Source organism: Panthera tigris, chromosome A2 (genome assembly GCF_018350195.1).
Source record: "Panthera tigris isolate Pti1 chromosome A2, P.tigris_Pti1_mat1.1, whole genome shotgun sequence".
NCBI lineage: Eukaryota > Metazoa > Chordata > Mammalia > Carnivora > Felidae > Panthera > Panthera tigris.
Genome location: NC_056661.1, coordinates 235,939 through 261,518, shown reverse-complemented (window position 1 = coordinate 261,518; position 25,580 = coordinate 235,939). Strand labels below are relative to the sequence as shown.

General features: G+C 64.3%; 2 protein-coding genes across 3 annotated transcripts in view; one reads left to right on the top strand and one right to left on the bottom strand.

Annotated features, from left to right (window-relative positions):
* The first annotated feature begins 1,469 nt into the window (after window positions 1-1,469).
* POLRMT (RNA polymerase mitochondrial) lies at window positions 1,470-16,765 on the top strand. Of its 2 annotated transcripts, XM_042977474.1 has the most exons (21): window positions 1,470-1,591; window positions 2,126-2,224; window positions 4,699-5,306; window positions 8,662-8,792; window positions 8,916-9,108; window positions 10,057-10,206; window positions 10,415-10,579; window positions 10,661-10,828; window positions 11,935-12,159; window positions 12,342-13,130; window positions 13,212-13,334; window positions 13,603-13,725; window positions 13,974-14,153; window positions 14,448-14,534; window positions 14,624-14,737; window positions 14,827-14,879; window positions 14,964-15,062; window positions 15,948-16,020; window positions 16,225-16,316; window positions 16,401-16,471; window positions 16,572-16,765. In XM_042977474.1, the coding sequence occupies exons 1-21, from the start codon at window positions 1,504-1,506 to the stop codon at window positions 16,619-16,621; spliced, it is 3,681 nt and encodes a 1,226-aa protein (XP_042833408.1). In that variant the 5' UTR covers window positions 1,470-1,503; the 3' UTR covers window positions 16,622-16,765. The 2 variants fall into 2 exon arrangements, with proteins under 2 accessions (XP_042833408.1, XP_042833407.1); XM_042977473.1 differs by having other exon boundaries at window positions 16,225-16,471.
* HCN2 (hyperpolarization activated cyclic nucleotide gated potassium and sodium channel 2) overlaps window positions 16,765-25,580 on the bottom strand; it is a 22,359-nt gene continuing 13,543 nt past the window's right edge. Inside the window, exons 5-8 of the mRNA XM_042977475.1 lie at window positions 24,241-24,387; window positions 20,440-20,680; window positions 20,020-20,184; window positions 16,765-18,192 (exon numbers count right to left, since the gene is read on the bottom strand). Coding sequence (XP_042833409.1) covers window positions 17,483-18,192; window positions 20,020-20,184; window positions 20,440-20,680; window positions 24,241-24,387 — 1,263 coding nt within the window. The 3' untranslated portion in view covers window positions 16,765-17,482. The remainder of the gene's footprint in view (window positions 18,193-20,019; window positions 20,185-20,439; window positions 20,681-24,240; window positions 24,388-25,580) is intronic.

Below are 25,580 nucleotides of genomic sequence, written 5' to 3'. Positions count from 1 at the left end.
TGGTTCCAGGGGAATATGCTTTAGGGCATCTGATGCCCCGTTGAATATAAGAGACGACCAAGGCGTCAAGAAAGGCACACCGATTCCAAAGTCTAGGCTTCCAGCACAGGTTCCTGGCTCTGCCAGACTGAGGGGGCCCGAGGGGGGTGTATCTAGGTCTTGGGGAGACCAGGTCATACTGATTCAGCCCCTCAGGGCCAGGAAGGCCATCCCAGGAGTGAGTCAGATCTGAGGTCGAGGCCCCTGGGGCATCTTGGAGTGGGTTGGGGCAGGTTTGAGAGGACGCTGCTGTCTGCTGAAAACATTCCCAGCCGGTGGAATCATAATGCACAGGCCCGCGTGGGCAGCTGCGTCTGGAATGTGCTTTCAAGAGGCCGCCAGGCCGAGGAGGCTGGCCCTTCTAGAGCACAGGTCCAGCTTCCACTCTGGGCTAATGGGATAACCAAGTCTGAGAGCCCAAGGGCAGGTGGCAGCTTGAGCTGAAGCCCCTAAGGCCCACTGGCCTGGCCCCTTGAGAACTCCTCCAGCTTTGTCTTAGCTTCTTCTTCCTAACCCCCTCTCTGCTCAAGTTTCTCCAGGTATCCACACCTGACTCTGCCTCAGGGCCTTTGCACTTGCGGTGAACTCTGCCTGGAACACAGTTACCCCAGATATTCTTAGTTTCATCCTTCCATGCCAGCTGATGCTCCTCTCCCCCCCCCCCCCCCCTCAGTTTCCCAAGTGCCTTCCTGGTCTGATTCTAAAGCTCTGGCTCTGACTACTCCCGAGTGAGACCACCCTGAAGATCAGGACTGGGAACTTTCAGGCTCCGGGCTCATTCCATTTTTCATCAAATCAGTTTAGTAGGTTGGTCTGCTTTTCACGCCCTGCTCTGCTCCTGTCCTTGGGACTGGAGGGAGTGGACGAGGGAGACGTCCTGGAAACGACGTCCCAGCTGCCCCTGGTCTGGGGCTGGGAGTCAGACAGACCTCTGCCTTCACTGCGGTCTCCCTAATGTTGGGGCAACTTGCTCGACCTCTCCCAGCCTCAACTTCCTCCGCAATAAACTGGGGCTAGTCATAGTTGCCGCTCCAAAGTCGAAGTTGCAGCAATGAAGATCGCAGACAGGAATCTCTAAATTGCAGAACTCTGTCTTAACTATCCGGCGACCATTCCTTTAGAAAAAAAAAAGAAAGAAGAAGAACAACAACAACAACAACAATCCGGCTTCCCGGTCCTCCCAAAGACGGCTTAGAGTCACCCCGGGTTACCCAAGCAACGGCTCTGTCCCGCCCCTCCCTGGCAGGAGGAAGAGCCAATTAGAGGGCTCTATCGGCGCATGCGTCGGAGACTCCCGGGCCCCGCTGCTCCCTGGGAATCGTGGTTCCGGCTACCTCCTCTCGCCGCGAGGTCCCTTCACAGCCGCCGTAGGCTGTGGAACTACAACTCCCGGCAGGCGCAGGCGGCGCAGGCGCGGTGTGGGCGGTGCGAACAGCGCGGGCGGCGCGGCGGTCGGCGTGCGGAATGTCGGTGCTTCGCTGGGGCCGCGGCGCGTCCGGTCTCCGGAGGGCCCTGTGGCCTGCGGGCCCCCCCGGCCCCCTGGCCGAGGAAGGTAACGCGGGGGAGACCCGAGGGTGACGCCATGGCCGCTGCCACTGCCTCCTCTCCCTACGGCCGTGACCTTCGGCTTTTAGGCCCCCGGGATCCAGCTACCCCCCCACCTTTGCTCCTTGCCCAGTGTGGTTCTGTGGAACCCATTGACTGGACCCCGCTTTCGCTCGCCCTTAGGCCACTCCCCCGATGGGGATCGGCACAGCACTTTGACGCTTGACTCTTAGGTTCTTCTGGAGTCCCCTGACCCCTTCTTTGCGACTTAGGGCCCTTGACCTTTGAACTCTCACAGCACCTTTAGTTGGAGGAACCCTTTATGTTGATCCCACGCCCAAATTTCTTTTCTGTAAGGTCCCCTTCACCTTTGACCTCTTGGGTTCTTTCCAACGTGAGGCCCGTGACCACTGACGGTTTGCAATGAATTTAGAGCTCTTTTGCCCCAGGATCCTGCGATTTCTGTCCACAGGAGGCCCTCCCAGCCCCCCAGGCCGCGGGCCTCCTTCTGCCTCCCTCAGCCTCTCTCTTTTGCCCACAGGGGCCCTCAGTGGTGTCTGGGGCCGCAGAAGGAGCTTGTCCGCCAGCCCTTGTGAGCAAGACCGCCGGAAGGACTGGGGCCACGCGGAGCTGCTGGAGGGTGAGCCCAGACCCCCAAGGCTTGGAGCCTGAAGCCCCTCCTCTCTGTCCCCCCGCCCCTCCCAGCCATGGGCACTCTGCTGGGGGGGTTACCTCCCCGTTTCCTCGCAGTGACACCACGAGAAGGGCCGCATTCTGCAAAGCAGGGTAACTGAATGGTTCCCCTGCCCTCAGTGTCCTCATGGGGATGGTGACAGGAAGCTTGTGCTGTACACAGAGGGCTGTTGTTTCCCCTTCCCCGAACCCCGCAGGCGCTCCTACTCTCCTGGTGAGGCCCAACGCGGTAGCTGGAGAGGCTGGCCCAAGGCTGCACGAACTGCCCCTGCAGAGTCAGGATTCGAATCCCGAACTGACACACGTGCCCTGGCCCGGCTGTCTGGGCTCAGGCGCCCGAGGGGACCAGTCGGGGTCCTGCCGTCTTCACAGCGTGGGACGGCCGGCCCAGTCCTGGCACCGCCACAGGGAGGTGGGGGCATGTGTGTTCCCTCACTGGAGCCCCCCAGACCATGGCCACTGATTCCTGCTTCCCCCCTGCCCCGCGTCTCCAGTGTGTCTAAAAAGGAAAAGTTTGTTTCAGGAAATTCTGAACATAGAGAAGTAGACTACCGTCGTCCTCAACAGCAACCTTCTTTCGTTTCTTACTCACTACCTAATTGTCTTGAAGCCCGAGTATCCTATGTTCAATGGAGGAAGGTTCTGGAAGTCTGAATCACATTACATCACTCTCCAGCCTAAAAACCCGCCAACTCTGTCCTCTAGCATAGGATAAGCTAATAACCCCCCCCCCCCCCCGCCCCACAGTCACACGTCCACGTGGCCTTTGCCTGCCTTGTCATCCAAAGGCACTGTTGCCACCGCGGGGAGAAAAGCTGTGCGCACAGCCACGTCGTGTCGGCCTCACCTCCTCGACGGACACGGGTACCCCACATGCACACCCCACGTGTTGGCTCCTACAAGGGCCAAGGCCGCCCTGCCTCTTCAGTTTACTCCAGCAAGTCTTTGTTGGACCGAGGCCGGCGGGTGAGGCTGGACTGCGTGGGTGCCGTTGGTCCTCAGCAGTATTGGCACAGTTACCTGTGAAGAACTAAACTCCATCCGTAACCCCCAAATCCCAGCCCCTTGTGGACACGTGCAGAGCAGCAAGTATTGGAGCTGCCCGATGTCCCCGTCCCCAGCTGGGGTTGAAGCAGGTGACACACTGGCCTCTTGTTTTAGCACATATTGTAAACAAGTATCCTTCTCAAGGTACGTTTAGTGCCACGTTTCTGCATTTTGGGGGCTGTTTGTTGTGATTTTGCTGTTTGAAGTCCCCAAGCATAGTGCCAAGGTGTTTTCCACCGTCCTAAGTTCGAGAAGGCTGTGATGTGCCTTTTGGAGAAAATACACATTTTCGTTGTTACTTTTTTGATGTCTACTTAATTGATTTGAGAGAGAGAGAGGGAGACACGGAATCCCAGCTAGGCTCCACACCAACAGTGTAGAACCCAGCACAGGGCTCGAACTCCAACTGTGAGCTCACGAGCCGAGCCGACATCAAGCGTCAGACGCTTAAGCGACTGAGCCAGCCAGGCGCCCAAAAAGAGGTGCTTGCTTGCAGTTGTGGTGCTGTTGGCTGTGGGCTCAACGTTAGTGAATTAACAACGTATGTGAAATAAGGCATCTTAAGCAGAGGGACACGGAAGAAGGTTACGTGTTGATCTGTCGGGGACTCCCGTGATCTGTGAAGCCGTTGTGACGCAGGGCTAGCCGTGGCACCTGACTCTGCAGGAAACTCCGGTCATACCGATCATAGCGATCAGGAGTAGAGTGTGCAGGGGCCCTGAGGCCATTGTGGCCGCAGCCTGGGGGAGAGTGGGGGGAGGCGAGGGCAGGGCCCCTGGGGCACCTGGATGGATTTTGAGGCCGCGCCACACCGCTGAGGGTGTGCTGACAGGCTGGGTGTGGAGGCTTGGACGATCTGAAGGGTTTTTTGGCCGAGGGCCTGCAAGGACCACGCCGCCAGTGACAGTGACAGCCAGTGACGATGACACGGAGGCGCAGGTTTTGGGAAGTTGAGTCAGGCTGTCGCAGAGGTGCTGAATGAGTGGGTAGGGTGTATGCGCCTGAAAATTGGGGGACATACGTAGTACTGAGACCTCGAGGGGTGCCTGGGGGGCTCAGTCGGTTAAGCATCCAACTTGGGCTAAGGTCATCATCTTGTGGTTCACGGGTTCGAGTCCACATCGGGCTCCGTGCCGACAGCTCGGAGCCTGGAGCCTGCTTCCGGTTCTGTGTGTCTCCCTCTCTCTCTCTCTGCCCCTCCCCCGTTCACGCTCTGTCTCTCTCAAAAATAAATAACCGTTTAAAAAAAAAAAAAAAAAAAAGAACCAAGGCCCCGAGAGCTCGCGAGGCCAGCCACCCCCCAGAACCGCAGGTCTGAAGAGGCTGGTGCTCGCACGGGGGTCCCCCTGACATCCTCGCCCTTCGCCCCCACAGTGCTCGAGGCCCGGGTGCGGCAGCTGCAGGCCGCGCGTGTGTCGGAGGTGACCATGAGGAGGCCCCGCCCGGCTCGACTCCCAGACGCGGGCGGCTTCCGGCCACGCAGGAAGGCCCAGAAAGGGGGCGAGGGCACCGCCCCGGGGCTCGGCGGCCACTGGGCGCAGAAGCTGGACCAGGAGAAGTGGGCGATGCAGAGGCGCAAGCAGCGGCTGCAGGCGAAGCTGCAGGTGCGGGCCCAGCAGCTGGCCTGTGAGCACCGGCTGCGGACGGTGCCCCAGCTGCTGAGCGCCCCGCTGGCCGAGCGCCTGCTGCGCTGGGAGCAGGAGACCCCCCGGGGCCCCTGGGAGGAGCAGCTGGCGCGGCTGCTGCGGGAGGCGCCGCGGAGGCTGAGCCGCGAGGCGGAGCGGGCCCCCGAGGCGGGCGGCGCCCCCGCGCGGCTGGAGACCCAGCAGCAGAGGCTCCTGGCCTTCCTGGAGTGCTGCCTGCTCTCGGGCCACCTGCCCCTCGCCCACCACGTGCTGGTCACCTGCCACAGCAAGTGGCGGCAGCGGCGGGTGCTCACGCTGGCCGCGTACAACACCGTCCTGCTCGGCTGGGCTCGCAAGGTGAGCGGCGGCCCCGGGGGAGGGGTGTCTGCGGGGTCCGCCGGGCCCCACCCGGGAGCGCCGGGTCCGAACCCGGGGCTCTGGGCCCCGGAGGCCGAGTCCTGTGCTCGTGGCCGTCCCGACGATTCTCGTAGCTTGTCAGCCATGAGTCCCACGTGGCCCTCAACGGAGATTTCCCAGAACAGCCGAAAGAGAGGGAGGGAGTCCTGCTGAACGTTTTAGTCCCTTTCCTTCTGGACGCCTCGACCGGGGCCTCTGTGCCTGCCTGGTGTGAGGGGCGCTTTGGCCTCCGGGGGAGCTTCCAGGTCCTTCTCGGGAGAGCGACTTCGCTGCTTCAGGTGGGGCTTCCTCAGGTGGGGGGTTAGCTTAGCGCGTCTCGATGCGGGCGTTCGTCCGTGGCCGTGGGGTTCCCTGCGGGGTCCGCTCTGGCCATGCCCCGTGTCTCTCCAAGTGTTTCTGATTTCCCCGCGGCGGCCGGGGCTGCCTGTTCAAGAGCGTTCTTCACGTGGCCTCGCGGGGGCGCAGCTCCGAGCCCCCTCCCTGTGCTCAGGCCCGAGGCGGAGGCCGTTGCGTGGGGACCGAGGCGCCGGCTGCGAGCGTGGGCCTGTGGCCGAGACCGCTGGGCCTCACTCGAGGACAGGACAGCAGGCCCAGGGGCCGCCATCGCTTTTACGTCTGCGTCGGCCCGTGGCGTGGAGATGCCCGGTCCCCACAGGCGGCAGTCACGTTTGTCTTCGTCACCGGGACGCACTAGCTTCAGGGAGTTAGTGAAGGCAAGGAGCTCGTGTTCTTCCACCCAAGGTCACAGGGCCCTGTTACGGCGGGACATTTCTGCCATTGGCGCCGGCGCGAGCTTCCCGCATTTGCGGCGATGACCAAAACCTGGGCGGCTTAAAGTGACACGGTTATTTTTTTCCAGTCCCAGGTCAAAGCGGGCGGGGCCCCTGCCTTCCTGCCTCTTTCAGCTCCCGGAGCCCCTGTGGTCCTGGGCCTGTGGCCGCGTCCCCAGGCGTCTCCAGGTGTCCCGCGTCTGCCCTGTCCTCACACTCCTCACGCGGCTTCATCTGAACTCATTCCGTTAGCAAAGATCCCTCAGGGGCCCGTGTTATGAGGTCCCGAGTAGGTGGGGGTTTGGGGGCATTGCTAACCCCGTCCCAGGCCCGTCCTGCGTCGTGCGTGGACCGCACAGGCATCCTGGGCTCCGGAAGTCATGGTTTCTGGGCGGCCTACGCATGCCGGATGGGGCTTGGCTGTTACCCAGAGCCCAGCCCGAGTCCTGTTGCTGCCGCTTGCTCACCGTGTGGCCCACGCCTCCCACTTCTCTCTGAGCTTCGGTGTCCCCACGTGTAAGGCAGAGGGGCCTGATTTAGAGCCTCGGCCACCGTGTCTGCGCGCGCGTGTGTGTCTCTGTAAAGCGTAAAGGTGAGACGGCACGTGGGGTTTAGACACGCTTCCTGTAGACCAGCGCTGTCCGGCGGGGGTCCCTTCCCCGTTGGCACGTTCACCTGCTCCGGCTGCGTGTGACCCCCGAGCGTTTGCAGAGCTGAAGGTTTAAACGTGGTGGCTACGTGTGGCTGCTGACGGCCAGTAGGGCGGCCTGGGCGAGGTCCTGGAGACAAGCGCCTGAAAACCCGGTTGCCGGCACCGTGGTCCCTGGTGTGGCGGCACGCCTTGGATGAAGGCAGCAGGACCTGGGGGCGGGGGCGGGGGGCGCTAGGAGCCTTGTTTTCTCCAGCGGGTCTGCAGCGGCACAGACCTCCAGCGGTCCGGGAAGCAGCTGCAAGAGAACGTAGCACGTACAGCAGAACCTGGACCGCGAGGAAGCTGTTCCGCAAGACAGGCAGACGTTCCTGATACATTCTCCCTCGGTGAGCGAGTGAGGCCTTGCAGTTCACCTAGAACGTGACGCCGAGTGTCATGTGGTCGCAGCTGAGCCAGTGGTTCTCTGCGGGGGTGGGTGATCATCGCCCACGCTGGGACGCTCAGTCTCGTTGGCAGAACTCAGTGAGTTTTCAGAACGTTGGCGCTCGTGTATTTTTGTCCCCTCGACGCACCTGCGGACAGCCCTTTGCTTTTCCATCCAAGAGCGAGCTCGGGAACGCTTTGCTTCATTCTAGGTCGGGCCGCCCGCAGACAGGGACCTTGTCCTCTGCTGCCTCGCTGCCAGTTACATTAAGTATAGCATGTGACGAAAGTTTATTAATCGTGTGCCGTAGTCAGCATCAGCGGCAGCGTATACAGTGACCCCCACGCAGAAAAAGGTTGAAGAGAAAGGCGGCAAGAAGGAGATGATGCTGGTGGAAGTCGAAGGAAATCATTGGAGGCCGTGAACGAGGTATGCGAGGGGCTGAAATTGCAAGATTTTATAAGAAGCCTACGTCTGTACCTTGCCTGCAGAGGAGGAGGAAAAGGCGGAGGAATCCGTCACTTGAGATGAGATGAGGGAGATGTGTGAAGTGTGGGAAACTGCAAAATTGTGTGGCGAATAAGGCTGTAGCAGCGTCAGCAACGGATCTGTTTAACGACAACGCGACGTCCCGTTTTTGCGAAACCCTCAAGAGGAGGCAAAGCAAGCGTCACCGGATAGGTTCCCCATTAAAGCCTCAGGAAAAGAAGAAGATTGCGTTGAGCCGATAGATAGCAGTGATTCCCTTAGTGATAGTGACAGTTGTCCTGCACAGTCGCCCTCCTCTCTCTCGTCTCCCTCACTCCAGCCACGGAGGTTCTCAAAGGTAAGTGCAGGTTAATGTGTATTTGTTTATACCGTGAATTATATTATTTTCTATTATCTTACGGTATCGTAATCGTTTTTACATGAATACGTTTGGATCGTGCGTTGCCGTTATTTCTCGTGGGGAAATGGCTTTGACATACAAGTACTTTGGATTACAAACGTGTTTCTGGAACGACTTACGCTCACAAACAAGGTTTCCTGTACTTGGAAATGAACGGAGGCCCGAACGCGGCGTGCCTCCAGCCGGGGGTTGTCGGAGAGAGGTTGACGGCCACGGCGCCTGTGTGAGAGAGGCCGCACTCAAACCAGGGACAGGACTAGCACTTGTGGAAATGGGGAAGAGGTGGGCTAACCCCGGAGCAGGCGGGTGGAAGACAGCACACGGACGCAGAGAACACCGAAGAGCCTCTCGTAGCGGCTGGAATAGTGCACGTTCACGTCCACAGTATCAGCACCTCTCCCCGTCGGGAACCCAGCCCCCGCCTGGTCCCGCCGTGGTGTCACCGAGCGCCGGCGCTGCACTTGGCCGGCAAGCCTTTTCCTAATTCGCTGGCTGGAGAGCAAGGTCTCAAGGGACGGGCTGGCCACCCCAGGACCCTCACCCCAACTTGGTCTCCCCAGGGCTCCTTCAAAGAGCTGGTTTACGTGTTCTTCATGGTGAAAGATGCCGGCCTCACCCCAGACCTCTTGTCCTACGCAGCTGCGCTCCAGTGCATGGGACGGCTGGACCAGGACGCCAGGACCGTCCAAAGGTGGGTGGGCATCAGGCCCTTGCCGGGGCCCGGGCCACCCAGAAGGCCCCCGTGGCCGCCTGGCGCTGAGACCTGCAGGGTGCCGGGGGCTGCCCGTCCCTTAGGCACCATGCGCCCCCACAGGTGTCTGGACCAGATGGCCCAGGATGGGCTGCGGCTGCAGGACCTCTTCTCCAGCGTGCCACTGTGCCAGGAGGAGCAGGCCGCGCTCCTGCAGGCAGTGCACAAGGCCCAGCCCACCTTCAGCCCTCCTCTGCAGCCCCAGCCCGAGCCCCAGGTCAACACCTCACCCCTGCTCAGGGAGATCTACGCCAAGGTGAGAGGGCCCTGACACCCACGTGGGGGGGGGGGGGGGCGTGTCCTGTTGGGGATGAGCCGGGACCACCCTGTCCTTGTGGAGTCTCCTCGGCCCCTCCTTTAATTTCTCTCGGAGCCACCCGCGTCCCAGGGATGCCCTCCCTGCTCTTCAGAGGCCAGACGAACCAGACTTGGCAAGTGCCAGTCCCCACCGGGGCCCTGACCCTAAAGATTAAAGCTGGAAGGTGCCACAGCCTCGCCGTTGGGTTCCCACCCAGAGGCTCAGCGGCGGGCAGAGCACAGGCGTCATACCAGAGCTGGGTGTAGACAGCCCGAGCTTTGGCCGGCCTCAGGCAGCAGGTGGGCAGTGTGGCCGGGGCTCTGTCCGCTGTGCAGTCATGAGAAGACCTGCCTTGTGTGGGCCTGTGTGTGATTCTCGGCGTGCTGGGTTTTGCGGTTTTCAATTTCTCTTTTTGGATGGGTCACGCATTTGCACAGTTTCCAGTTTAAACACGAGCTCACTGCCCAGAGACCTGAGCTGTGTCTCCCCGGGTAGTTCCCACCCCCACCCAGTGAGGCCGGGCAAATGCTGGGTGGCTGTCACGTGCTCTTTGGCACCTTGCTTCCTTCCATCCTCGGAGGGATGATTTTCCGGGGACTCGGAGAAGCAGATGTGGCTCTGCGGGTGGGGGTCCTGGACGTGCAGGCCGGACCGCTGCTCTCGTCGGCCTTGTGTGTAGGAGAGTCCAGCCTATGGGGGCCTGACCTCCTGCCTGCCCCCCCCCCACACACACAGGAGGGCCCCGTGTCATACTGTCCCCCCCCCCCCACAGGAGGGCCCCGTGTCATACTGTCCCCACCCCACAGGAGGGCCCCGTGTCATACTGCCCCCCCCCCCCACAGGAGGGCCCCGTGTCATACTGTCCCCCCCACAGGAGGGCCCCGTGTCATACTGTCCCCCCCACAGGAGGGCCCCGTGTCATACCCCAAGCTGCACCTGCCTCTGTGGAAGCTGCAGACCCTCTTCCAGCAGCAGCTGCGTGTGGAGATGGCCACCACTGTCACTGTGGAGTCGGTGGAGAAGGCGCAGCTGCTCACCAAGGAGGTCCTGCACGCGGTGAGCAGCTCGGCTGAATCGCAGCCCCCTGGGGTCGGGCGGGCGGTGGGGCCGGGGCAGCAGCCCGTGGGTCGCCCACCGCCGCGAGGAGAGTGCGAGGTGGGCCACGTGGCTTGGGAGGACCCCCCCCCCCTCCGGGGTCTCCCCACTCCGCCCCCCCCCCCCCCCCCCCGGGATGGTGACTCCTGTGTCCGCCCCGCCCCCGCAGCGGAGGACGCTGAAGCAGCTGCGCGCCGCGTGGGTGGAGGCGCTGTGCGCGGGGCTGCGGGACGTGAAGGCCAGTGAGGCCCGCGCCGCCCGCTCCGGCCGCCCCACGCTCTTCCCGTACCTGTGTCTGCTCACCGAGCGGGAGCTCGCCAGGCTGCTGCTGCAGGTGGGGCGTCGGCGGGCTTGGGGGCGGGGCGGGGGGGGGCGGCGCTGGCTGGGCCCTGCTCACCTCCCGGGCCGCCCCCAGACCCTGCAGGTGCTGCCGCCGCAGGGAGAGTCCCTCCTCTCCCTGGCGCAGCAGCTGGGCCTGCGCGTCTTCAATCGGCACGCGGTGCAGAAGAAGCAGCTCAGCCAGGTGCAGGCGCTGCAGCAGCGCTACTACCAGTACCTGCACCTGCTGGCCTCGGACACCCAGGTGAGGCCCTTGTGGGGGGGGGGCTCGGACACCCAGGTGAGGCCCTTGGGGGGGGGGGCTCGGACACCCAGGTGAGGCCCTTGGGGGGGGGGGGGCTCGGACACCCAGGTGAGGCCCGTGGGGGGGGGGCCTCGGACACCCAGGTGAGGCCCGTGGGGGGGGGCCTCGGACACCCAGGTGATGCCCTTGTGGGGGGGGCTCAGACACCCAGGTGAGGCCCGTGGGGGGTGGGGCCTCGGACACCCAGGTGAGGCCCGTCGGGGGGGGGGGCCTCGGACACCCAGGTGAGGCCCTTGTGGGGGGGGGGGCTCTGACACCCAGGTGAGGCCCGTGGGGGGGGGGGCTCGGACACCCAGGTGATGCCCTTGTGGGGGGGGGGGCTCAGACACCCAGGTGAGGCCCGTGGGGGGTGGGGCCTCGGACACCCAGGTGACGCCCGTCGGGGGGGGGGGGCCTCGGACACCCAGGTGAGGCCCTTGTGGGGGGGGGGGGCTCGGACACCCAGGTGAGGCCCGTGGGGGGGGGCTCGGACACCCAGGTGAGGCCCGTGGGGGGGGGGGCTCGGACACCCAGGTGAGGCCCTTGGGGGGGGGGGCTCGGACACCCAGGTGAGGCCCTTGTGGGGGGGGGGCTCGGACACCCAGGTGAGGCCCATTGGGGGGGGGGCTCGGACACCCAGGTGAGGCCCGTGGTGGGGGGGGGCTCAGACACCCAGGTGAGGCCCGTGGGGGGGGGGGCTCAGACACCCAGGTGAGGCCCATTGGGGGGGGGGCTCGGACACCCAGGTGAGGCCCGTGGGGGGGGGGCTCAGACACCCAGGTGAGGCCCGTGGGGGGGGGGCTCGGACACCCAGGTGAGGCCCTTGGGGGGGGACTCGGACACCCAGCTGAGGCCCGTCGGGAGGGGGGGCCTCGGACACCCAGGTGATGCCCTTGGGGGCGGGGCTTGGACACCCAGGTGAGGCCCATCGTGGGGGGGCTCGGACACCCAGGTGAGGCCCGTGGTGGGGTGGGGGGGCTCGGACACCCAGGTGAGGCCCGGGGCGGTGGGAGGGGCGCAGGGCTGGGCTCAGACCCCCAGCCCCTGACCCACTCCCCCGCCCCCAGGTGGCGGTGCCCTGCCTGCCACGGCAGTACTGGGAGACGCTGGGGGCGCCCGAGGCCCCCCATGAGCAGCCCTGGCCCTTGCCTGTGCTGGTGCAGTTGGGCAAGCGTCTGGCGGAGATGCTGGTGGAGGTGGTGCGAATGCCCGGCAGCCTGGCCGCCCCCCAGGGCTCCTGCTCCCTCATCCCGGTGCTCTACCACGTGTACTCCTTCCGCAGCTTCCGCCAGGTGGGCCCTGCGCGAGGCTGGGGGCTCCGGGTGCCGTGGGGACCCCGGGGCCGTGGCCGGGTCCTGTGGAAATCCTGCTGGGGTCCGACACCCGGTCCCGGGGCTGGCGGGGGCCCTCTGCCCGCCGTGCGTCCTTCGGGGCGATCGACGCCTCTGCCGGTCTTTGCCCGCCTCGCCCCCAGATCGGGATCCTGAAGCCACACCCGGCCTTCACGCAGCTGCTGGCGACCGCGGCGGAGCACACGCTGACCTTCGAGGCGGCCGAGGTGCCCATGCTGTGCCCGCCACTGCCCTGGACGTCACCGCACACGGGCGCCTTCCTGCTGAGTCCCACTAAGCTCGTGCGCTCTGTGGAGGGCACCACGCAGCACCAGCGCCTGCTGGACAGCTGCCCGCCCGCCGAGCTGCACGGCGCCCTGGACGCCCTCACCCAGCTGGGCAACTGCGCCTGGCGCGTCAACGGCCGCGTGCTGGACCTGGTGCTGGAGCTCTTCGCCGCCAAGGGCTGCCCCCGCCTGGGCGTGCCGGCCCCGCCCTCCGAGGCGCCCCGGCCGCCCGAGGGCCGCCTGCCGCCCGACGCCTCGCCTGCCCAGAAGGCCGAGCTGCGGCGGGAGCTGGCCCGCTGCCTCAAAGCGGCCCGGGAGATGCACAGCCTGCGGTCGGACGCGCTGTACCGCCTCTCGCTGGCGCAGCACCTGCGTCACTGCGTCTTCTGGCTGCCCCACAACATGGACTTCCGCGGCCGCACCTACCCCTGCCCGCCCCACTTCAACCACCTGGGCAGCGACCTGGCGCGCGCCCTGCTGGAGTTCGCCCAGGGCCGCCCGCTTGGCCCCCGCGGCCTCGACTGGCTCAAGATCCACCTGGTCAACCTGACCGGGCTCAAGAAGCGGGAGCCGCTGCAGGCGCGCCTGGTTTTCGCCGACGAGGTGATGGAGGACGTTCTGGACTCTGCCGACCGGCCCATGACGGTAGGGGCGGGGTCTTCCCCCCCCCCCCCCCCCCCGCTGTTCCGGGGGGCTCTGTCCCGGCCTCATGCTGCCCTCCCTCAGGGCCGCAAGTGGTGGATGGAGGTGGAGGAGCCCTGGCAGGCCCTGGCCTGCTGCATGGAGATCGCTCGGGCCGTGCGCGCTCCCGACCCCACTGCCTATATTTCTCACTTCCCGGTCCACCAGGTGAGCTGGCGGGGACCGCGTCTCGGGGTGTGCCTGGCCCAGGGGGGCGCGGCTGGAGGTGTGCGAGGGTCCGTGGAAGTGCGGGCGCCTAGCGCCCACCCCGCTCTGCGTTTGGCTGGCGTCCCCCTCGTGGAGGCCGGCCCCCGTGGGAGTGGCTGGCCCTGCGGGGCGACCTCCTGCGGCGGTGGTACGGGCGGCACACTGGGGCGCCGCGGAGCGCCGGCTCGATCCCCGGGGTTGCCCCGCCCCCCGCCCCTGTCGGCCCCAGGACGGCTCCTGTAACGGGCTGCAGCACTATGCCGCTCTCGGCCGCGACAGCATCGGGGCCGCCTCCGTCAACCTGCTGCCCTCGGACGTGCCGCAGGACGTGTACAGCGGAGTGGCCGCGCAGGTGGGCGCCGCGGTCCCCGCCTGCTCATGCCCAGGGCCCGCGTGGGGTCTCCGTCCTGGGGACGCCTGGATCTGCGGGTCGCGTGGCCCCCAGTCACCCGTGACGGGAGCAGGCGGTCAGGGTGGGCTTCCCCAGGGGAGGTGTCGGAAGAGGGAACCGTGGGGTCCTCGGGAAGAGAAGGGGCTGCCGGGCAGGGTGGGAGGCAGGAGGTCTACGCGCCCGCCCGCTGACCCCGAACGCCCGCGCAGGTGGAGGTGTTCCGCGGGCAGGACGCCAAGCGGGGCGTGCGGGTCGCCCAGGTGCTCGAGGGGTTCATCAGCCGCAAGGTGGTGAAGCAGACGGTGATGACTGTGGTGTACGGGGTCACCCGCTACGGGGGCCGCCTGCAGATCGAGAGGCGCCTGCGGGAGCTCAGCGACTTCCCCCAGGTGCGCAGCCTGGCGGGCGCTTGGCCCCACGGCAGTGTCGAGGTTTGCCCCGGCCCGGCCGCTGCCCTGAACGGCCAGCTGCTGGACGGCAGGCAGTCCTGGGGGTGGGGCTTGCCCCCCCCCGCCCCCCCGCCCCCCCCCGCCTCAGGGGCTCCCGTGTCTCTCTCCGAAAGAAAGATGGGGCCGGGCTTCTGGGTTCCCAGAGGGTGCCGTGAGGTCGTTTTCCTGGGGGGAGGTGGGTGGGTGATCGCCCACCCTGTGCCCCCGCCGACCGCTGCCCCGCACCCCCTCCAGGAGTTCGTGTGGGAGGCGTCTCACTACCTGGTGCGCCAGGTGTTCAACAGTCTCCAGGAGATGTTCTCGGGCACGCGGGCCATCCAGGTGTGTCCTCGCCCCCTCCCCGGGCCCACCGGGCTGTCCCTGACGGGGGGGGGGGGGGCCTGCCCTGAGCCCGTGCCCTGTGTCCACAGCACTGGCTGACTGAGAGCGCCCGGCTCATTGCCCACTCGGGCTCGGCTGTGGAGTGGGTCACGCCCCTGGGCATCCCCATCATCCAGCCCTACCACCGGGACTCCAAGGTCATGGTAGGTGCGGCCCCGCCCCACCGCCCCCACTCCGTGTCAGGGTCCCTGTCCGGGCGGGACTCCTGACCCTCCCCGCCCCGCTCCTGCAGATCAGCGGCGGGATCCAGAGCCTCACCTTCAGCCACAGTGGGGATACCAGCCAGTGAGTGCCGGTGGGGGTGCTGGGCTGGGGGCTGCCCCCAGGTCAGACCAGGCTAGAGGCGGCTGAGTCCTCCCCCCTCCCCAGGAGGCCCAACACGCTGAAGCAGAAGAATGGCTTCCCCCCCAACTTCATCCACTCTCTGGACTCTTCACACATGATGCTCACAGCCCTGCACTGCTACAGGTGGGCCCCACGTCTGCAGCTTGCCTCGTGGGCCGGGCGTGCTCAGACTGTGTCTGTTGGCGATCCGTGTGCACACCCTCTTCTGGGTGTTGGGGACACGGCGGGGACCCACAGAGTGGGGAAGGCAGGTGGTGAGGCCGGGTCAGACAGGGTCAGGGGACCAGGACCGAGGCCTACAGGAGGCGAGGACCCTAGTCACACGGGTTGTTGGACCTGGTGCCCAGAAAAGGACTACACGTAAGCATACGCAAAGGCCCCTTGGCAGCGAGGTGTGTGTGAGGGGGAAGCAGCTGGCTGGGCCGGTGGGGAAGGTGTCACTGCTCCGAGTGAGAAGTGCCTGTGGTTCCGTCCAAGGGAGTGCCGGCAGCACACGGTTCTGAGGGATTTGTGGCCCTTGTAGGGGGAAGCGTCTGGGTTTCTGTTCTGAGCTCTGCAGAGGCACCCAAGCATGGCCATAGGGCAGGTGTGTGGATAGTTGGGTTAGAAAGGAGCCAGCGTTCAGAGACAGGTTGCCATCTGTGCCTGCCTCTTGCGGGTGGCACAGGACCCCTGGGACGCAGCCCTGTAGTGACAGGTGGGGGGACAGTATCAGCTGCGGCAACTGGGGACGGGGCGGGGGGGGCAGTGACATGGGACAGAGTTTTCTTACTAAGAGGAGAACTGTTTCTCGGTATTAATAAGACTGGTAAACAGTCAGTGGCTGGGGGGGGGGGCGGTGAGGAGGTGTGAAAAGGGCGTGAGGCGGGACCATGAACAGGTGAGCTGACCGGTGGGGAGCTGGGTCCCACCGGGGGAGGGGGCTTGAGGGAGGATGGGAAGGAGCAGAGGGGGGAGTGGCCCTGGAGGGGCAGCCCGCCTCACGGGAGACCCCGACTGCCACCGCAGGAAAGGCCTGACCTTCGTCTCCGTGCACGACTGCTTCTGGACCCACGCAGCTGACGTGGAGGTCATGAACCAGGTGCCGCCCGCCCTGCGCCCACACCCGGCCCCCCTCAGAGGGCAGCGGGTCCCCTTGACCCCACGCCCTTGCCTCGTAGCACCGGGCACCCGCAGCCTCGGTCCAGCCGTCAGTTCCCGGGTTGGGGGCGGGACCTGGGAAGCTCCGCCCGCCCCCGCCCCTCAGGCCCCTGTTCTCCCTCCCGACGACGCCCCCTGCCCCCAGGTATGCCGGGAGCAGTTCGTCCGCCTGCACAGCCAGCCCATCCTGCACAACCTGTCCAGGTTCCTGATGAAGCGATTCTGCTCTGGCGCCAGGTTTAGTGCCCCCTCCCCCAGTGCGGCCGGGACCACCCCGCCCTGCCCCACCGGGCCTCACGCCCACCCTGCCCTCGGCCTCAGGTCCCCACAGCACCTCAAGAGCACGCGGACTGGCAAGCTCCAGGACACGCTGAGGTCGGTGCCTAAGACAGGTAGGGCCCGACACCCTGCGCGTTTCCTGAGGGCGGGGGGCGCGGGAGGTGTCGCCCAGGGCCCCGCCGCAAGGTCTCCGCCGGGCCCTCTGCTCCACAGGGGCCTTCGACCTGAAGCAGGTGAAGCACTCCACTTACTTCTTCAGCTGACGCTGCCCCGCCGCCCGCCCTGTACCATAGTGTAAATAAAGCTGTTGCCACCCATGGGGTCGAGCGTCTCCCGCCGGTCTCGGGGCACCCGAGCAGCCGCGCCCCGGCAGCAAGCAGTCAGAGGCGGGCAGGCTGGACGCCAATGCTGTCGTTTATTGCGCGGAATGGGGGTGTGGGGGTCAGGGGCGTGGAGCGCGGCGGGGGCGCTGCTGCCTCGGCCCGTCGGTACATTCATCGCGGCGGCCCGGCCTCACCTCCGACCCCCGCGCCCGGGCGCAGCCAGGACTGCCCGCCCCTGGGCGCCGGAGGGGGCGGGGTGTGCCCGCTCCCGGGGGAGGTCACCGCGGGCCGCGCGCGGACGGGGTCGGGGAGAGGGTGGGGTGGGGGGGCCGGGCCGGTTATTGCGTGAGCGCGATGGGGGCAGCGGGAAGCCGGCGGGCCAAGTATTGCACTTAAAAAACAGAATCCTCATCGGACGGGCCACCTACGAGGGTGGGGGCGGGCAGGACTCCACAGCCATCTCCTTTCGGCCACGGGGCCGTCCCCGTCCCCGCTTCACAGTTGGGGGAACTGAGGCACCGAGGTGAAGGGGGGCCCCCTCGCACGCACTCAGGCGAGGCCGCCGCCGGGGGCAAGGACGATGTGGGTGGGCGCAGGGCGATGAAGGGCACGGCGGGGGCTCGGAGGGGGCTGCCGCGCCGCCCCGGCCCGCCCGTCCGACTACAACTACCTAGGACTCCTCTATGGCTTCTGGGGCGGGCGGCCGACGACGGCCCGGGGCAGCGCGCGATGGCATGGCTTTGGTGTGGATGACGGCCCCGCCCCCGGCCCGCCTGGGCCCGCGGGGCGGCACGGCGAAGGTCACAAGTTGGACGAGAGGCGCGAGCGCGCGGAGTCCAGGGGGTCGAGGCCGCCGGCGGCGCCGGGCGAGGCCGAGTCCCTGCGGTCCGGGCTGGGCGCGGCGGCTCGGGTGGCGGGCGCCGGCCCCAAGCGCGGCGTGGAGCTGCTGGCCGGACGCGCGGAGGCCGCGGGGCCCGGGCCGGGCGCGCCGTGGGGCAGCGACGGCTGCGAGGCCGACAGCGGGCGCGAGGCGCGGCTCAGGCGGCGCGCGGGCAGCGCGGGTCCGGCGCGGGGTGCGGCGGGGGAGCCGGGCGCGCCGCCGTAGGGCGAGGTCCGAGGCGCCCGGGGGCTGGCGGGCGCGCCCGGGGGACTGGCGGCGGGCGCGGGTCCCGGCGAGGCGGCGGCGGCGGCGGCGGAGGGCGCGGGTCCGGGCCCCGGGGGCGGGCGGCGCACGAGGCGTGGCGAGCCGAGGGCCAGCGGCCCCACGAGCGGGCGCGCCACCTGCGGGCAGAAGCTCATGGCCACGGCCTGCTGCAGCGTGGCGATGGCCGAGGTGACCTGCGGCGGCGGCGGCGGCGGGAAGAGGCCCACGCGCTGGCCCAGCTCTGCCTGCTGCACCATCTCGCGGTCGTATTTGACGATCTCCTGGATGATGGCGTTCTCCTGGTTGTTGAACACGCCCGAGTTGAGATCGTGCTGTACCTTGTGCAGCAGGATGGAGTTCTTCTTGCCTGGGGGCGGGGCAGGGGCGTCAGCGGGCTGCAGCCCTGGGGCGTGTGCATCCGCGGCGCGCCTCCCGCAGTGGGTCCGCAGGTACTGGGCACCTGTTCTGTCCATCCAGGGCGCACACCGTTGCGTGCACTGCGTCAGGCTGTCAGCGCCTACTCGGCTCGGCCAGTGTGCACCACGCCCCCCCCGCTCGTACCTACCTACCTGCTGTAGCTGACACGCACCGAGCACCTTTTGCACATCTTAGGCCAGAATCTGAGCGCCCGCTGTGCACGACAAGCATGTACGGAGCACCTGCTGTATAGAGCAAGCGCACGGAGAGCGTGCAGCGTAGAGCAGCGGGCAGGTGTCGGACACCTACGACATATAGCTGGCACACGCTCGTCAAGAAACCGTTCGGTACAAGTAAGCACTCTCTACACAGCAAGCGTGCATGGAGCCCCTCCTGCCTACAGCAAATAGGTACCAAGTGTCTTCTGTGTGTAGTGTAGCCAGCAAAACGGAGCACCTACTGTGTACAATAAGCACGCATGGCCTGCTGCTGTATGTAACAGGCAGGTATGGAGTGCCTACTGTATACAGTATGAATCAAGTACTTGTGTGTAGCAAGCACATTAGGGCACCTACTGCATAGGCAAAGCAGGCATGGGACACCTGCTGTATACCTCCAGCATGCCCGGGGCACTTCTTGCATACAGGAGACACGTACTGCACACCCACAGTGTACAGCAAGCACTTAAAGTGCCTGCTGTGTACACAAAGCAGGTATGAGACACCGTAGCGAGCATGCAATGTACCTCCTACGTACAGGGATGCGTGTATTGAGTACCTGCAGTATACAGCAACACAGCTAGAACACTCGCCTGCACGCAGCCCGGGTGCTAAGTGCGCACCATATGGAGCAAGCGTATGTCGAGAGCCTACTGTGTATCGCAAACCCCTCTAAGCGCCTGCCACTCACGGATATGCTGAGCACCTATGTATAGAGCACGTTGGTGAGTGCCTGTTGTATGCAAACACGAATTGAATGCTTTCTGGATGCGGAAGTCTTTCCTCTAACGCCGCTGCATTCCACCAGTCCTTTCCCGCTTGTCTTCACTTCCAAAAACAGCACCGGGGGCCACCACCTCTCTGACTCGCGTGTCTAGTCAGCAGCAAGTGCTGAGGGCCCCACCTCCCGACCGTCGCCGAGGTTACCCTCCGGCTCTCCCTACACCCGAGGCCAGGCCGCCGTCTCTCTCCTGTATGCTACCCTCCCCTGCCCGGAATCATCCATGGCTCCCTACTGCTCCCAGTCCAAACTCCCATCCGCAGCCCAGTAGGTCCCGGGTACCTGGTCCCTGCCTGCCTCCTCGACCTCCCAGCTTCTCCAGCTCCCTGGGCTCCAGGCCTCCTTCCCCCCTCCCAGGCCTTTCTTTGCACATGCTGTGTTCACTCCTAGAACGTACTTTGTCCCTTTCTACCTGGCAACAGCTACTCAGCCTGGCCTCTACTCAGCATCGCGCAGAAGCCCTGCCACCCCCACCCTCTCCTCTGTGACATAAGCCCGAGGGTGGCCTCCGAGCCAGCCTCTTGGTCCAGCGTCCACACCCCCTGGCACGCCGCAGGTGCCACACAAATCTCTGCCAAGTGAGCAGAAGTTCTGCACAACTGGAAACACTCTGCACTTGCTCTTTCCTGGGGAACCAGGACTATGTTTGGCCAAGGGACAAAGCAGGTCAGAGAGTCTGGTCTGGGGACTACAAGGGGACTTGCGGTCAGCTGGGACACACCACCTTATCTCGGCCGGATGCCCCGCCGCCCCGCCCCGCCCCGAGCAGCCCCCTCACCGATGCGGTCCAGGCGGTCGATGGCGACAGTCTCGAAGGCCCGCCGCATCATGGGGTACTCCTCCAGCACCTCGTTGAAGTGGTCCACGCTCAGCGAGTAGAGGCGGCAGTAGGTGTCGGCGCGCACGCTGGCCGTGCGCCGGCCCCGCGTCAGCAGGCAGATCTCTGCGCGCGCGCGGCGGAGGGAGCCGACCTCAGCACCCGGGCCACACCTGCCGCCCCCCCCCATTCAGCCCCCCCCCGCCCCCCCCCCCCCCCGGTCGCACAGCCGCCGGGCTCAGTCCCGCCTCCTCCCCTCTGCTAGTAGGGCCCTTCCGCAGGTCCTTCCTGACGCCCACGGCATCACCCCTGCAGGCTCCCCGCCTGCCCCACCCCCAGGAAGGGGGTCCAGCTCTCACCAGCCCCTGGTCCCCTGCTCACCCCCAAAATAGGAGCCATCGGAGAGCTTCATCTCCTTGTTGCCCTTGGTGAGCACGCTGACCACACCGTGCTGGATGAAGTACATCTTCTTGCCGATGGTGCCTTCTCGGATGATGTAGTCACCGGGCTGGAAGACCTCGAATTTGAGTTTGGTCAGCATGGCCGTGACAAAGTTGGGGTCGGCGTTGGCAAACAGTGGCATTGAGGCCACCAGCTTCCGGCAGTTGAAGTTGACGATCTCCTGTAGGGGCAGGAAGCAGGGGGTGACACGGGGCGCAGGTTTTTGTTCCCGTCTCGCCCTCCCTCAGGGGCTGCCTCTCCTGCAGACCCGCAGTTTCTTCATCTATGAAAGGAGTTTTAATTTTTTTTTTAACGTTTATTTATTTCTGAGACAGAGAGAGACAGAGCATGAACGGGGGAGGGGCAGAGAGAGAGAGGGAGACACAGAATCCGAAGCAGGCTCCAGGCTCTGAGCCATCAGCCCAGAGCCCGACACGGGGCTCGAACCCACCGACCGCGAGATCGTGACCTGAGTTGAAGTTGGACGCTTAACCGACTGAGCCACCCAGGCGCCCCATGGAAGGAGTTTCAAATACTCGGGCTGAAAGCCGGCGTCTTACTTACAGGGCAGACATTGAAGGGTTTTGCCGCCAGGGGCAAGAGCAAGAAAAAAATGTGCAGTGATACCCTGCCATTTAACATTTAACATTGTATTAGCAATGCCGGCCCGTGCAATTAGACAAGAAAAAGGCAACCGGAGACATGAGAACTGGGAAAGAAACAGTGACACTAAATCTCTTTACTATCTCCTTTAATATGACGGACCTGGAAGATCCAAAAGACCCCATGTACAACTACAACATTAAGAGTCAAAATAGCAAGCGATTAGAAAAATCAACATAAAAACCCAAGAGCTGTAAAATGAATCAGTGGTGGCAGAGACCAGGGTGATGGTCACCCCTGGCAAGGAACCTCTGAGAGGGGTGGAAATGTTCCACATTCAATCCAAGCAGTGGGTACACGAGGGTCTCGCTCTCATCCGTCCAGCGTGCCCTCGCGACGTGGGCACTTTTTCTGTAAGATACATTTCAATAAAAAGGGAAGCTTAACCTTAAAAGTAAACTCAATAGCTTTTACGTATACAAACAAAAACCACTCGGAAGAAGACACAGCACATGGGAAGACACCGTTTACACCAGCACAGGGAGCAAAGTAAAACAGCACGGCACGAGGTTAAGAAATGTCCAGACCTGTATGAGGGGAACTCGGAGAGACCCCCGAAAGGCACGGTGGGAGGCTGAACACAGTCATTAGGCAGAGCTCGTCACCGTCAGGAGGACGAAAGACGACTGTTCTCCCTATTCATTCACACATGTAACGTGCTCCCAAAGAAAACACCGTCAGGTTTGCTTGTTAATTACTGAAGCTACGCAAGGCCGTTCAGAACAAATGAGCAAAAATCGCAGGGAAGCCTGCTCGTGCCGAAGAGCAGAAGGGGCGACTGACCCCCCAACACCCTGAAACACGCTGTGCGGCCTCCAGACTCCGTGTGGGCTTGGCACACAGAGCAGGCGGGCCGGCGGGATACACCGGGAGGCCAGAAACGTGCCCAAGCACGACGTAACGAGCTGAGGGTTGCCCCACGACTTCCGAGGCCAAACCAGACGTCTCAGCCCGAGAGCAGAAGGTGAACCCGCATCCCGTCCCCACAGGATAGTCCAGGATGAGCCCAACAAGCAAAACGACACAAGTGCTATAAGGAAGTGTGGGTGAACCCCCACAGTTGGGTGGCACAGCAAGCATGTACTGTGCACCTACTGTATACAGAGAGTAGGTATTCAACACCTACTCTGTGCAGCGATTAGGTACTGAGTACCTAGTGTCAGGAGGAAGCACACAGAGCGCCTGCTGTGTACAGAAGATAGACACTGACCACTGCACACCCACTGTGTGCAGCAGGCACACATTTAACACCTGCTGTGTACAGCAAGCACTCATAGAGCATGAAAATCCCGCGTGGCAAAACACACACACAGACGCACACACACTCAATAAGCAAAGTTAAAAGCCATTGGGGTGCAGATTTGCATCACATGAAGTCCTCCACACACAAAGGATTTGTAAGATGACAAAAGGATAAAAACAATTCTGTAGAAATACAAACGCAACCTATGGCCGGTTCACAGAAGGGGAAACACAAAACAGCCTTTCATCACATAAAGAGCCCAGACGCCCCTCTCACGTGTGCATTTGGGGCTGGGTGCCTCACAGCGCTGCTGGCTGCCCAGAGGGACTGGACCCTCCCCTCACCCCTCAGCCCCGTCCCAAATACATGAGCAGAACTCCAGAGGTGCATGCCAGAAGCTCAGGGGAAAGAGGAGGGCGGACCCTGGGGCCTCGGTGCCTGGAGGCCCCCACAGCTGGAAGGGTCCAGTGAAGGCAGCTGAGAGCGGTGGCCACGACTTGGTTTTGCATCGAAGAAGGAAATGGGAGATGTGGCAGGAGGAAGTCAGGACAGGAGCCAGAGATTGTCTGGACATACGTGTTTCTGTAAATGTGACCTTGGAACCGTGTGAGCAAACAGTGATCAAACACGGCTTGCCAGGAGCTGGGGGGCGGCATGGGGGGTGACAACTAGCCGCCAGCGGTGTCCTGGGGTTCAAGGGTGCTGTGGGTTAGACGGGGGTAATGCCGCACGATTCTAAATACACTAAGAGCTACTGCGTTGTGGGGCGCCTGGCTGGCTCAGTGGGTAGAGCATGCGACTCTTGATCTCATGGTTTGTGGGTTCGAGCCCCACATGGGCTCTCTTGCTGTCAGCGCAGAGCCCGCTTCAGATCCTCTGTCCCCCTCTCTGCCCCGCCCCTGCTCACACTCTCTCTCAAAAATAAACATTAGGGGCGCCTGGGTGGCTCAGTCGGTTGAGCGGCCGACTTCTGCTCAGGTCATGATCTCGCGGTCCGTGGGTTCGAGCCCTGCGTCGGGCTCCGTGCTGACAGCTCGGAGCCTGGAGCCTGTTTCAGATTCTGTGTCTTCCTCTCTCTGACCCTCCCCCGTTCATGCTTTGTCTCTCTCTGTCTCAAAAAATAAATAAACGTTAAAAAATTTTTTCAAAAGTAAATAAATAAATAAATAAATAAACATTAAAAAAAAGAGAGAGAGAGGAGGGGGGACACAGGGAAGGAGGCCATGTAATGGCAGAGGCAGAGATCGGGGAGAGGTGTCCACAAGCCGAGGGACACCGAGGACTCCCACCAGGAGCCGGGAGAGGCAGGAAGGACCCCCCTCCCGGAGCCTCTGGAGAGGGCGTGGCCCCGCCACACCTGGATCTCGGATTTCTAGGCTCCAGAATGTGAAAGAACACATCTCTGGGGTGTGAAGCCGCCCAGCTGGCGGGAACTGATTACAGCTGCCCCAGAACTTCGCCAGAGGTCACACAGGCTGTCCCGGCAGAGCCGGCGCCCAAAGCTGGTGCTCGGCAGGGCTCCTGTGCTTAGCAAAGCCCGACCACCACCCTGGGCTCGCCAGCTCCAGGCCGCCTCCCCTCTGTCCAGCTCGGACCCCAGACGGGGTAAGGGGAATCGGGCAGTGGCTGTGGGGGACCCAGGACTTCTGCAGAAGCGGGGTCTGGGGCGCCGAGGGGCATCGTGGGGGTGCAGCACGTGGAGACTCACAGAGGGGCGGCTGCTGAGGGTCAGAGCCTGAGGACACGTCTAGCTGCAGCCGGGCCAGCCCCCCCCCCCCCCTCAACCCCAGGAAGGAGGGCCTGGCAGCAGGGACAGCCCCGTGGCCCCGCCTCACCTCCCGCAGAGGCCCGTTGAGCTCTCCCAGGATGCTGTCCTCGTCGAACATCTTGCCCTGGTAGCGGTGCTCGTAGTAGTCATGGATCTTCTGGCGGAAGTCGGCGGGCAGCTTGTGGAAGGACATGTACTGCTCCACCTGCTTGTACTGTGTAAGTGGGGGGAGGGGGGACCCGGGTCAGCGGCTGCCACCTCCGGGGGCCCCTGCTGCAGCCCAGACACGCCTGCCAGCTCCAACAACGGCAACACGAGGTGCCCAGTTAAATCTGAATTTCGAATAAACAGCAAAAATATTTAACGGTACCCGTGCAATATTTGGCACATGCTCATACGAAGGTAAGTTACTCTTTGTGTCCTGGATTTGATCTGGGAACCCCCCCCGCCGAGAAGTGGGGGGACAGCTTGGCTCTAGGCCCTCACAGTGGGCTGGGCCAGACTCCCCAGGTCCCCCAGGATGCCGGAGCCCATCCCAGAGGCTCCCGCATCGGTCAGTGGCCCTGCCTCCCCTCCCCAGAGAGCTTTCCAGAAACCACCGGCTCAGCCCCTCCTGAGCAGGGCGGGGCTGTGGGCACTAGACGGGTGCCAGGCCCTGCTGTCCCCAGGATGGTGCTCCCAGGGTGCCCCCAGCCCCGTTTCCGCCCCGGCTCCACCCGGACACAGCTGCCCTGAGCTCAGCGGAACCCGTGATGCCAGGCGGGTGGCAGCACCAGCTCATGTTTGGGTGTGAGACCCGTGGCTTCCGGACAGCCGGGGCGCCTGGCACCAGGCCCAGCTGACCCGGGCGACCCAGCCGGCGCTGCTGTGGGGCTGGGGGGGGCGCTCGCAGCTGCCCAGCCAGGACCGGCCACTAGGCAGCAGTGCAGGACGGACGGGGCTGTGTCCCGGAGAGCCGAGCACACCTCGGCATTGAAGGGGGACACTGAGGCAGGGTGGAGCTCGAGGCAGAACTCGAGAAAGGGCCAGCACACGGGGCCTCTGCCCACTCCCCTTGGCCCCGCCTGCCCCCCTCTGGGGGCCCTGGCGCCACCCCTCCAGAGGGGGGCTGCCCCCGCCCAGAGGCCAGGTCCGAGGGGCCAGACATCCTTTTGCTCCCCCAGGGGCCTCCTCCGTGGGTTCAGTCACCCAGCACGTCCTCAAGCGACCCCGGGATTCCTGGACTCCTCTCTGTGCTTCCCTGCTCTGGCCTCGCCCACGCTGGCCCAGAGACCCCTGGGGTGAGCCCCGCCTCCTAGGCAGCCCCCAGGGGCTCCCTGATGCGCCACGGACTGGCCTTGCTCCGTTGGGACCTCCCCCCTCCCACCGCAGCTCCCACCCTATCTTCAGCTTGTGTCCCCCTCAACC

What these genes read in the sequence shown, in the direction of transcription:
- POLRMT (XM_042977473.1), top strand. Translation starts at nt 1,504, where the DNA reads ATGTCGGTGCTTCGCTGGGGCCGCGGCGCGTCCGGTCTCCGGAGGGCC. An exon ending in ACCGGGACTCCAAGGTCATG is followed by an intron (nt 14,738 to 14,826) that starts GTAGGTGCGGCC and finishes CCGCTCCTGCAG; the next exon opens with ATCAGCGGCGGGATCCAGAG. An exon ending in ACAGCCCTGCACTGCTACAG is followed by an intron (nt 15,063 to 15,947) that starts GTGGGCCCCACG and finishes CTGCCACCGCAG; the next exon opens with GAAAGGCCTGACCTTCGTCT.